The 12,821-nt window shown below is 54.7% G+C and overlaps 2 protein-coding genes across 2 annotated transcripts in view; one reads left to right on the top strand and one right to left on the bottom strand.

Annotated features, from left to right (window-relative positions):
• Nucleotides 1–4,408: 4,408 nt before the first annotated feature.
• Nucleotides 4,409–10,751, bottom strand: LOC144480812 (uncharacterized). Its single transcript, XM_078200425.1, has 2 exons — nucleotides 10,667–10,751; nucleotides 4,409–5,910 (listed from the first exon to the last, which is right to left on the bottom strand). Exon 2 carries the CDS (start codon nucleotides 5,846–5,848, stop codon nucleotides 5,033–5,035), a length of 816 nt encoding a protein of 271 aa, XP_078056551.1. The 5' UTR covers nucleotides 5,849–5,910; nucleotides 10,667–10,751; the 3' UTR covers nucleotides 4,409–5,032.
• Nucleotides 10,672–12,821, top strand: part of LOC144480949 (uncharacterized) — a 120,278-nt gene continuing 118,128 nt past the window's right edge. The window contains exon 1 of the mRNA XM_078200565.1: nucleotides 10,672–10,786. The gene's annotated coding sequence lies outside the window, so the exon portion shown is untranslated. The remainder of the gene's footprint in view (nucleotides 10,787–12,821) is intronic.

Below are 12,821 nucleotides of genomic sequence, written 5' to 3'. Positions count from 1 at the left end.
CCTCTTTCCCTTTTTAACATTAACACCTAGAAATTTATCTTTCTCTTGAAAATGCTCCATGATTGAGCTTCCACAGCCCTTTTTTACTCTCAGAGGATGGTGAATTCCAAAGATTCACCACCCTCAGGGTAAAAATTTCTCCTAATCTCAGTTCTCAGCCATCAGCCCCTAATTCTGAGATTGTGGCCCCTGGTTAAAGACACCCCCCTCCCCCCGGCCTCAGGGAAAACATCCATCCTGCATCTACCCTATCGAACCCTGTAAGAAGTTTTAATGAGATTAACTCGCATTCTTCTAACTCCGAAGGAGACAGGCCTGGTCTCTTCCAGTCTTCCTCACAGGACAGACCCGCTCTTCCCAGGAATCAGTCCAGTGTCAGAAGTCTGATGGAATACTCCCCACTTGCCTGGATGGGTGCAGCTCCAACAACACTCAAGAAGCTCGACACCGTCCAGGACAAAGCAGCCCCACTTGACTGGCACCCCATCCACAAACACCCACTCCCTCCACCACCGACGCTCAGTAGCAGCAGTGTGTACTATCTACAAGATGCACTGCAGCAATTCACCAAAGATCCTTAGACAGCACCTTCCAAACCCACGGCCACTTCCATCTAGAAGGACAAGGGGCAGTTGACAAATGCGAGGTTATTCACTTTGGAAGAAATAATAGCAAATTGGATTATTATCTAAATGGAAAGAAATGACAACATGCTGCTGTGCAGAGGGACCTGGGGGTCCTTGTGCATGAGATGCAAAAACCCAGTCTGCAGGTGCAACAGGTGATCAAGAAGGCAAATGGGATGTTGGCCTATATCGCAAGGGGGATAGAATATAAAAGCAGAGATGTCTTGCTGCATCTGTACAAGGCATTGGTGAGGCCGCAGCTGGAATACTGTGTGCAGTATTGGTCCCCTTATTTGCGGAAGGATATATTGGCCTTGGAGGGAGTGCAGAGAAGGTTCACCAAGTTGATACCGGAGATGAGGGGGTGTAGCTTATGAGGAGAGACTGAGCAGATTGGGTTTGTACTCGTTGGAATTTAGAAGGCTGAGGGGGGATCTTATAGAGACCTATAAGATAATGAAGGGGCTGGATAGGGTAGAGGTGGAGAGATTCTTTCCACTTAGAAAGGAAGCTAGAACTAGAGGGCACAGCCTCAAAATAAAGGGGGGTCAGTTTAGGACAGAGTTGAGGAGGAACTTCTCCTCTCAGAGGGTGGTGAATCTCTGGAATTCTCTGCCCACTGAAGTGGTGGAGGTTACCTCGTTGAATATGTTTAAATCACGGATAGATGGATTCCTGATCGGTAAGGGAATTAGGGGTTATGGGGATCAGGCGGGTAAGTGGTACTGATCCACTATCAGATCAGCCATGATCTTATTGAATGGCGGGGCAGGCTCGAGGGGCAAGATGGCCGACTCCTGCTCCTATTTCTTATGTTCTTATGGGGAACACCACCACCTGCAAGTTCCCCTCTGAGCCACTCACCATCCCGACTTGGAAATTTATCGGCCGTTCCTTCGCAGTCGCTGGGTCAAAATCCTGGAATTCCCTCCCTACGGCATTGTGGGTCAACCCACAGAACATGGACTGCAGCGATTCAAGATGGCGGCTCACCACCACCTTCTCAAGGGGCAACTAAGGATGGGCAATAAACGCTGGCAAGCCAGCGACGCCCATGTCCCACGAATGAATAAAAGAAAATAGAATCTCCGCTGCCCTCCCTCTGCGGCAAGGATATCCAAAGGAGACCAAAACTGCTCTGGCTGTGGGCTTGCCAAGATTCCAAACGATTGCCCAAATCATTTTTAACCCTTGCGCCCGAAATCCTCTTGCGCTCGAGGCCAACGTACCATTGGTCTTCCTAATTGCTTGCCTCACCTCGGTGTTGGCTCTCAGTGGCTGGTGAACCAGGTTTCCCTGGACACCAACACTTCCCAATCATACAGAGCAGAAGCCTCTCAGCCCATCGAGTCCACACCGACTCGCATGAAACACCTGACCTCCCACCTAATCCCATTTACCAGCACTTGGCCCATAGCCCTGAATGTGATGAGGTGCTGAGTGCTTATCCAGGTACTTTGTAAAAGGATGTGCCTCCACTCCCCTCCCAGGCAGCACATTCCAGACCGTCACCAACCTCTGAGTAAAAACGCTTTTCCTCACATCCCCCCGAACCTTAGAAACCCTACAGCACAGAAAGAGGCCATTTCGGCCCATCGAGTCTGCACCGACCACAATCCCACCCAGGCCCTACCCCCATATCCCTACATATTTTATCCACTAATCCGTCGAACCTACGCATCTCAGGACACTAAGGGGCACTTTTAGAATGGCCAATCAACCTAACCCGCACATCTTTGGACTGTGGGAGGAAACCGGAGCACCCGGAGGAAACCCACGCAGACATGAGGAGAATGTGCAAACTCCGCACAGACAGTGACCCGAGCCGGGAATCGAATCCAGGTCCCTGGAGCTGTGAAGCAGCGGTGTTAACCACTGTGCCGCCCCCAACCTCTCACCTTGATCCTTTGTCTCCTTGTGACCGACCCTTCAGCTAAGGGAAGCAGCTGCTCCTGATCCACACTGTTTCATGTCTCTCATAACCTTCTCCATCTCCATCAGGCCGTCCCTCAGTCTTCTCTGCTCCAGAGAAAACAACCCAAGCCTACCCAACCTCTCTTCATAAATGCTCCATCCCAGGCAGCACCCTGGTGAATCTCCTCTGCACTCCCTCCAGTGCATTCACGTCCTTCCCATAATGCGGCGACCAGAACTGCACACAGTACTCCAGCTGTGGCCTCACCAAAGTTCTACACAACTCCAACATGGCTTCCCTTTTGTAATCTGTGCATCAACTGATAAAGGCAAGTGTCCCACATGCAAACAACCCAAGCCCATCCAACCTCAATGCTTAATGTTCCATCCCATGCAGCATCCTGGTGAATCTCCTCTGCACCCCCACTCACCACTTAAGAAATCCTCTAAATCTCCATTCCTCCTGACAAAATGGATAACATCACACTTATCCACCTTGTGTTCCACCTGCCAAGCTCCCCACTCTTCCCCCACAACTTGCGTGACGGGAGGCGAAGGATTTTATGAGTCACAAGCACCAGAGCCCCTCCCTCTCCCAGGAAGGAGCAATCACGTGAATATTAAGCAGGAGGCCAGGGGACGTGGAGACAGGCAGGGCAGGGATACTTCGGAGGGGAGGGGAGGGGGAAGGGGAAGGGGGAGGGGAAGGGGGAGGGGGAGGGGAGGGGGAGGGGAGGGGGAGGGGAAGGGGAGGGGGAGGGGAGGGGAGGGGGAGGGGAGGGGGAGGGGAAGGGGAGGGGAAGGGGAGGGGAAGGGGAGGGGAAGGGGAGGGGAAGGGGAGGGGAAGGGGAGGGGAGGGGAAGGGGAGGGGAAGGGGAGGGGAAGGGGAGGGGAAGGGGAGGGGAAGGGGAGGGGAAGGGGAGGGGAAGGGGAGGGGAAGGGGAGGGGAAGGGGAGGGGAAGGGGAGGGGAAGGGGAGGGGAAGGGGAGGGGAAGGGGAGGGGAAGGGGAGGGGAAGGGGAGGGGAAGGGGAGGGAAGGGGAGGGGGAGGGGAGGGGGAGGGGAAGGGAAGGGAGGGGAGGGGAGGGGAGGGGGAGGGGAGGGGGAGGGGAGGGGGAGGGGAGGGGGAGGGGAAGGGGAGGGGAAGGGGAGGGGAAGGGGAGGGGAAGGGGAGGGGAAGGGAGGGGGAGGGGAGGGGAGTGATTAGGCATTCTCAAAGCAGTTTTCAATGTGGGTGAGGGTGACTTTTACAGATGCACCATAGAAAGCATTCTTTCCAGTGGTATCACAGCTTGGTATGGCTCCTGCTCTGCCCAAGACCGCAAGACACTACAAAAGGTCGTGAATGTAGCCCAATCCATCACGCAAACCAGCCTCCCATCCACTGACTCTGTCTACACTTCCCTCTGCCTCGGGGAAAAGCAGCCAGCATAATCAAGGACCCCACTCATCCCAGACATTCTCTCTTCCACCTCTTCCAACGGGAAAAAGGTACAAAAGTCTGAGGTCACGTACCAACCGACTCAAGAACAGCTTCTTCCCTGCTGCTGTCAGACTTTTGAATGGACCTACCTCGCATTAAGTTGATCTTTCTCTACACCCTAGCTATGACTGTAACACTACATTCTGCACCCTCTCCTTTCCTTCTCCCTATGTACTCTATGAATGGTATGTTTTGTCTGTACAGCGCGCAAGAAACAATACTTTTCACTGTATCCCAGTACCTGTGACAATAATAAATCAAATTGCAGACTTGTCCACATTACATTTCAACTGCCAAGCTTCCACACCGCCCCGCACTGCCCCACCACCCCACCCTACCCCCCAGCCACCCTTTCCCTCACTCCCTTGCATGGCAGGAGGCTGAAGAAGCACAAGTTCTGGAGCCCCACCGCAGGGAAGGAGAGATCACAGGAATGTTCGGCAGGAGGCCAGGGTGTGCGGACGCAGGCAAGGCAGGGATACTTGGGAGGGGAGGGGGAGGGATGCTGAGGCACACTCAAAGCAGTTTTCAGTGTGTTGGGGGTAGAGGGGGGGTGAAGAAGATGCAGAAGAAAGCCATTCGGCCCGTCGAGTCTGTATCGACCACAATCCCACCCAGGCCCGATTCCCTTAACCCCACACATTTACCCAGCTGATCCCCCTTGACGCTAAGGGGCAATTTAGCATGGCGAATCCACCTAACCTGCACATCTTTGGACTGTGGGAGGAAACCGGAGCACCCGGAGGAAACCCGGGGAGAACGTGCAGACTCCGCACAGACAGTGACCCGAGCCGGGAATCGAATCCGTGTCCCTGGCGCTGAGAGGCAGCAGTGCCGACCACTGTGCCGATCCCCCCACCGAGTCAGGTTCAAAGGAGGTCTGAGAATCAGAGAATCCCTACAGCGCAGCAGGAGGCCATTCGGCCCATCGAGTCTGTACCGACCACAATCCCACCCAGGGCCCTATTACCACAACCCCACACATCCTCTACCCTGCTAATCCCCCTGAGTCATGTGTGCGCGCACTGGTGTTTCACCAGGCTGGAAGAGCGACTGAACCCCTTCCCGCAGGCAGAGCAGGTGAAGGATTGCGTGCCCGAGTGCACGCGCTGGTGCCGGAGGAGGGTGGACGACTGGGCGAAGCCCTTCTGGCACAGCGGGCAGGTGAAGGGCCTCTCGCCCGTGTGCACGCGCTGGTGCCGGAGCAGGTTGGAAGCCTCGGTGAACCTCTTTTCGCACACGAAGCAGGTGAAGGGCCGCTCGCCGTTGTGGGTGCGCTGGTGCCTCAGCAGGTGGGAGATCTGGGTGAAGCGCTCGCCGCACTGGAGGCAGGCGAAGGGCCTCTCCCCGGTGTGGGCCCGCTGGTGCTTCAGCAGGTCGGACGAGTCGGAGAACCCCTTGCCGCAGGCCGAGCAGGTGAAGGGGCGCTCCCCCGTGTGCACCTTGTGGTGCCTCAGCAGGTGGGAGAAGCGGGCGAAGCCCTTGCCGCAGGCCGAGCAGATGAAGGGCCTCTCCCCGCTGTGCACCTGCTGGTGGGACAGCAGGTTGGAGGAGCGGACGAATCCCTTGCCGCAGGCGGGGCAGGTGAAGGGCCTCTCGCCAGTGTGGCTGCGCCGATGGGTCTCCAGCTCAGAGGGGTAGCTGAACTCCTTGCCGCAGTCGCCGCACTTGCAGGGCCTCTCCCTGTCCCGGTCGCACTTGTGCCTGCCCAGGTCGTACGATCGGTTGAAGCCGCGCCCGCACACGGCGCAGGCGTACGGTTTGTCCGCCGCGCCGACGCTGCTCTCCCCTCCAGAGCGGTCGACGGCCTCCACGTCCCGCTCCATCGCGTGGCTCACTCGGGCTGGTGCGACGCGCGATCCGGCCTTCCCATCGGCAAACCCTCCCCCTGCAAAACATGGTTTACGGCGACGATTAAAACTTGAAAAGGAGCAATTCGGGATTTCAGAATTACATCGTTCATATTTTGCCCCAAAACGGGACGCTGTGGTTCGCGCTGCTGCCTCACAGCGCCAGGGACCCGGGTTCAGTGCCAGCCTCGGGTCACTGTCTGTCTGGAGTTTGCACATTCTCCTCGTGTCTGCGTGGGTTTCCTCCGGGTGCTCCGGTTTCCTCCCACAGTCCAAAGATGTGCAGGTTAGATGGTTTGGCCATGCTAAATTGCCCCTTAGTGTCCAAAGATATGTAGGTCAGGTGGATTGGCCATGCTAAATTGTCCCTTAGTGTCCAAAGATGTGTAGGTTAGGTGGATTGACCATGCTAAATTGCCCCTTAGTGTCCAAAGATGTGCAGGTTAGGTGGATTGGCCATGCTAAATTGCCCCTTAGTGTCCAAAGATATGTAGGTCAGGTGGATTGGCCATGCTAAATTGCCCCTTAGTGTCCAAAGATGTGTAGGTTAGGTGGATTGACCATGCTAAATTGCCCCTTAGTGTCCAAAGATGTGCAGGTTAGGTGGATTGGCCATGCTAAATTGCCCCTTAGTGTCCAAAGATATGTAGGTCAGGTGGATTGGCCATGCTAAATTGCCCCTTAGTGTCCAAAGATGTGTGGGTTAGGTGGATTGGCCATGCTAAATTGCCCCTTAGTGTCCAAAGATGTGTGGGTTAGATTGTAACATAGAAACCCTACAGTGCAGAAAGAGGCCATTCAGCCCATCGAGTCTGCACCAACCACAATCCCACCCAGACCCTACCCCCATATCCCTACATTTTTACCCACTAATCCCTCTAACCAACGCATCTCAGGACTCTAAGAGGCAATTTTTAGCCTGGCCAATCAACCTAACCCGCACATCTTTGGACTGTGGGTGGAAACCGGAGCTCCCGGAGGAAACCCACGCAGACACGAGGAGAATGTGCAAACTCCACACAGACAGTGACCCCGAGCCGGGAATCGAACCCGGGTCCCTGGAGCTGTGAAGCAGCAGTGCTAACCCACTGTGCTACCGTGCCGCCCCTTGGCCATGCTAAATTGGCCCTTGGCACCAGGGGTAAGCACAGTAAGAAGTCTCACAACACCAGGTTAAAGTCCAACAGGTTTATTTGGTAGCAAATACCATTAGCTTTCGGAGCGCTGCTCCTTCGTCAGATGGAGTGGAAATGTGCTCTCAAACAGTGCTCTTTTTTGTGTCTGTTTGCACTGTTTGAGAGCAGATTTCCACTGCATCTGACGAAGGAGCAGCGCTCCGAAAGCTTATGGTATTTGCTTCCAAATAAACCTGTTGGACTTTAACCTGGTGTTGTGAGACTTCTTACTGTGTTCACCCCAGTCCAACGCCGGCATCTCCACATCATGACCGGGGGTATTAACAGGGTAAATACATAATAATAATAACAATAATAATAATGGCCACACAGCGCACATTGGCACAGTGGGTTAGCACTGCTGCCTCACAGTGCCAGGGACCCGGGTTCGATTCCCGGCTCGGGTCACTGTCTGTGTGGAGTCTACACATTCTCCCACTGTCTGCGTGGGTTTCCTCCGGGAGCTCCGGTTTCCTCCCACAGTCCAAAGATGTGCGGGTTAGGTGGATAAAGTAAAAGTGAAGGCTTATTTATTTCGTCACAAGTGAGGCTTACATTTACACTGCAATGAAATTACTGTGAAATTCCCCTGATCGCCACACTCTTGGCGCCTGTTAGGTCAATGCACCTAACCAGCACAATATCTCAGACTGTGGGAGGAAACCGGAGCACCCGGAGGAAACGCATGTGTGTAAATCCTACCCCTAACGCCCTGTAAAAGGAGTTGCCAAAATCGGCACGGTGGCGCAGTAGTTAGCACTGCTTCCTCACAAGCGCCAGGAACTGAGGTTTATTTCTGGCCTCGAGCCACTGTATGTGTGAAGTTTGCACGTTCTCCCTGTGACTGCGTGAGTTTCCTCCAGAGATATGCAGGTTAGGTGGATTGGCCATGCTAAATTGCCCCTTTGTGTCAAGGGGGTTAGAAGGGTAAATACATGGGGTTACGGAGATAGGGCCTGGGTGCATTTGTGGTCAGTGTAGATTCGATGGGCCAAATGTCCGCCTTCTGCACTGCAGGGATTCTATGACTGCGCGCTTTCCTCCTCTCAATATTGCCCCTTAGTGTCCCAAGATGGGTAGGTAAGATGGATGGTTAATGTGTGGAGTTATGGGGATAGGGTCGGGGAGTTGACCTGGGTGAGATATGCTGTCAGAGTCAGCCCATCGAGTCTGCACCAACAACATGGTCACCCAGGCCCGATCCTTGTTACCCCACATAATCCCCCTGACACTAAGGGGCAATCCCACCCAAACATGTTCCACGCAACCCCAAGAATAGAATCATAGAAATCCTACAGTACAGAGAGAGGCCATTCGGCCCATCGAGTCTGCACCAACCACAATCCCACCCAGGCCCTACCCCCATATCCCTACACATTCACCCGCTAATCCCACTAACCTATGCATCCCGGGACACTAAGGGGCAATTTTAGCACGGCCAATCAACCTAGCCCGCACATCTTTGGACTGTGGGAGGAAACCGGAGCACCTGGAGGAAACCCACGCAGACACGAGGAGAATGTGCAAACTCCACACAGACAGTGACCCGAGCCGGGAATCGAACCCAGGCCCCTGGAGCTGTGAAGCAGCAGTGCTAACCACTGTGCTACTGTGCTGCCCCACTTTACCCCACTATTTACCCCACTAATCCCCCTAACCTACACATCTTGGGACACTAAGGGGCAATTTAGCATGGCCAATCCACCTAAGCAGCACGTCTCTCAGACTGGGGGAGGAAACCTATGCAGACATGGGGAGAATGTGCAAACTCCGCGCAGACAGCGACACAAGCCGGGAATTGAACCCGGGTCTATCATTCTACTGCGTTTTAGGGATTCTACGATTCTCTTTCTCTCTACTGAAATCAGTCTTTCTCACGGTGCCTCTCCCTTTAAATGACAAGTGTCCCTTGGGGGCACGGTGGTTGGCACTGCTGCCTCACAGCACGAGGGACCCGGGTTCGATTCCTGACTTGGGTCACTGTCTGTGTGGAGTCTGCATGTTCTCCGTGGGTTTCCTCCGGGTGCTCCGGTTTCCTCCCACAGTCTGAAAGACATGCTGGTTAGGTGCAGTGGCCGTGCTAAATTCTCCCTCAGTGTAACCCGAACAGGCGCCGGAGTGTGGCCTCATTTTAGGTCAAACCAAATAAACAAACTCAAATTAAGTCAGGACAAAGTAAAAGGGGCAGCTCCCCAAAAGGAGGGGGAACAGCCCGAACAAAAATCAAAGTACAAAGGAAACTTAAAAACATCAAATTAAAATGTGATTATTAGGGTCGATGACGCACCCCAACCCCTGCGGTGCCCAGCGGGCGCGGAAAGCGTCAACCGCGCCCGTGGACACCGCATGCTCCCTCTCCAGGGACACCTGGCCGCGAACGTAGCTGCGGTAGAGGGGAAGACAGTCAGGATGGACGGCCCCCTCGATCGCCCGCTGCCTGGACCGGAAAATGGCGCGTTTCGCCAGGCCCAGGTTCACGAGGAGGTCGCCATCCCGACCCTCCCCTCTCCGCACCGGGTGTCCGTAGATCAGGAGCGTGGGACTGAAGTGCAAACAAAACATCAATAAAAGGTTCTTTAGGAAAACATAAAGGGAGTGCAGCCTAAGATACACAACATAGACATGGTCCACGGACTCCACAAGGCCGCAGAAAGGGCAGTCTTCGGAGCCCGTGAACCAGTGAATCCTACGGTTGTGCGGCACTGCTGCATGCATCACCCTCCACCCCAGGTCCCCGACGTAATTGGGGGAGATCCCTCCGTAGAGGGAGGGACCTCCACCGGGGACCTCCGTTGCCCGGCGGCAACAAGGCCCGCCAAGGTGTATCCGGGCGACAGGCGAGGAGGCGGTAGTGGAAGGTGTGCAGCAGCAGCCCGCACAGGAAACGGTAGCACAGTGGTTAGCACTGCTGCTTCACAGCTCCAAGGACCCGGGTTCGATTCCCGGCTCGGGTCGCTGTCTGTGTGGAGTCTGCACATTCTCCTCGTGTCTGCGTGGGTTTCCTCCGGGTGCTCCGGTTTCCTCCCACAGTCCAAAGATGTGCGGGTTAGGTTGATTGGCCATGCTAAAATTGCCCTTAGTGTCCTGGGATGTGTAGGTTGGAGGGATTAGTGGGTAAATATATGGGGGTAGGGCCTGGGTGGGATTTGGTCGGTGCAGACTCGATGGGCCGAATGGCCTCTTTCTGTGCTGTAGGGATTCTAAGATTCTAAGAAACGCCTCCGCGCGGTAGAAAAAGGCACGGAGGACATTTCCGCGCGCCGGAGTGTGGCCACCAGGGGATTTTCCCAGTAAACTTAATTGCAGTGTTAATATAAGCCTTACTCGATAATCAATAAACTTTAAACTCTGTCCCTTTAAATGACCAAATGAACACAGGGACAGTGTCCCTTTAAACATGTAGATCAAACGCCTTCGCTGTGCGCATGCTCCGGTAGCCGGCACTGCGCCTGCGCATTGTATTCCCGTGACAGGGGGAGGAGGGTCGGCCGTTGGCGACGGAAAGTGAGTTTTCTTTTCCTCCAAATGGATTGAGGGAGGCCGGGGGGGGGGAGGAGGAGGAGGAGGGGGTCAATGTTTGGAGAAGTAGGCGGAGGCTGGAAGAGAAAAATAAACCAACCTGGCTGAGAGATGGGCCGGAGTTAACGGGAAAGGCCAGTGAAGCAGACGGCGGCGCGATAGCAGCGTCGGTGGGCGGTGCTGACCACGTGATCTCCCCGGGGGGGCGGGGCCCGAGGCGGTGAGTGATGTGCGCTCTGACCAATAGGCAGAGGGTTTGGGTGAGGGGGGCGGGATCAGTTGTGCGCTCTGACCAATAGGCAGAAGGTTTGGGTGAGGGGGGGCGGGATCAGTTGTGCGCTCTGACCAATAGGCAGAGGGTTTGGGTGAGGGGGGGCGGGATCGGTTGTGCGCTCTGACTAATGGGCAGAGGGTTTGGAGGAGGAAGGGGGCGGGGTCTGACTGACGGGCACTCTAACCAATTGGCAGGGGGGAAGGGGGCGGGGAATGAGGCGCACTCTGACCAATAAGCAGAGGGGGCGGGGCTGGAGGACCGTTTGTGGGCGGTGAGGAGGAGGAGGCGGGGTCGGGTGGTGACTGACATGCCCGCTCTGATCAATAGGCAGAGGGGGCGGGGCTAGACTACGCTGCCGCCCCATTGTGACGTCGCAAGCAAAATAAAATCCTGCAGCTCCCGCTCAGGCGGCGATGAAAGCCGGAGCTGAGAAGTGTCCCAGACTCAATCCCAGGGCTCTTACCCTCCTGGCTTCCAACCTTTGCTTCCCTAACCAGAAATGTGACAGTTACTGCTGGCTCCCATGATGTGGAGATGCCGGCGTTGGACTGGGGTAAACACAGTAAGAAGTCTCACAACACCAGGTTAAAGTCCAACAGGTTTATTTGGTGGCAAAAGCCACACAAGCTTTCGGAGCTCCAAGCCCCTTCTTCAGGTGAGTGGGAATTCCCACTCACCTGAAGAAGGGGCTTGGAGCTCCGAAAGCTTGTGTGGTTTTTGCTACCAAATAAACCTGTTGGACTTTAACCTGGTGTTGTTAAACTTCTTACTGTGCTCTGGCTCCTCCAACCACATATTCCTTCCCCCTCACTCCTGCTGAGACAGAATCTATAATTGGAGGAGCAGCAAGTGTGGGAGACTCATATTTGAATGTGCAAGAAAAAGTGGGCGGCACGGTAGCACTGCTGCTTCACAGCTCCAGGGACCTGGGTTCGATTCCCGGCTCGGGTCACTGTCTGTGTGGAGTTTGCACATTCTCCTCGTGTCTGCGTGGGTTTCCTCCGGGTGCTCCGGTTTCCTCCCACAGTCCAAAGATGTGCGGGTTAGGTGGATTGGCCAGGTGAAAAGAAAAATTGCCCCTTAGTGTCCTGAGACGCATAGGTTAGAGGGATTAGCGGGTAAATATCCAGGGGTAGGGCCTGGGTGGGATTGTGGTCGGTGCAGACTCGATGGGCCGAATGGCCTCCTTCTGCACTGTAGGGTTTCTATGATTTCTATGAGTTGGGATCTCAGAACCCCCGTAGAATCCCTGCAGTGCACAAGGAGGCCATTCAGCCCATTGAGTCTGCACCAACTCACCATAAGCGAGATTATTTGAGCATAGGGATGTTTTCCTGCAAGGGCGGCACTGTAGCACAGCGGTTAGCACTGCTGCTTCACAGCTCCAGGGACCTGGGTTCGGTTCCTGGCTCGGGTCACTGTCTGTGTGGAGTTTGCACATTCTCCTCAGTGTCTGCGTGGGTTTCCTCCGGGTGCTCCGGTTTCCTCCCACAGTCCAAAGATGTGCGGGTTAGGTGGATTGGCCATGCTAAAATTGCCCTTAGTGTCCTGAGATGCGTAGGTTAGAGGGTTTAGTGGGTAAATATGTAGGGATATGGGGGTAGGGCCTAGGTGGGATTGTGGTTGGTGCAGACTTGACGGGCCAAATAGCCTCTTTCTGTGCTGTAGGGTTTCTATGAATTGTACAGGGCATTGGTGAGGCCACACCTGGAGTATTGTGTGCAGTTTTGGTGTCCTTTATCCAAGGAAGGATGTCTCTGCTATAGAGGGAGCGCAGCGAAGATTTATCAGTCTGATTCTTGGGATGGCAGGTCTGTCGTATGAGGAGAGACTAAGTCAGTTAGGATTATATTCACTGGAGTTCAGAAAAGTGAGAGGGGATCTGATAGAAACTTATAAAATTCTATCCGGGTTAGACAGGGTAGATTCAGGAACAATGGCACATGGAGCACACCAGGATGATAGGGAGTGGGATAGCTTG

Source organism: Mustelus asterias, chromosome 30 (genome assembly GCF_964213995.1).
Source record: "Mustelus asterias chromosome 30, sMusAst1.hap1.1, whole genome shotgun sequence".
Classification (NCBI taxonomy): domain Eukaryota; kingdom Metazoa; phylum Chordata; class Chondrichthyes; order Carcharhiniformes; family Triakidae; genus Mustelus; species Mustelus asterias.
This window is presented reverse-complemented; position numbering and strand designations above follow the sequence as displayed.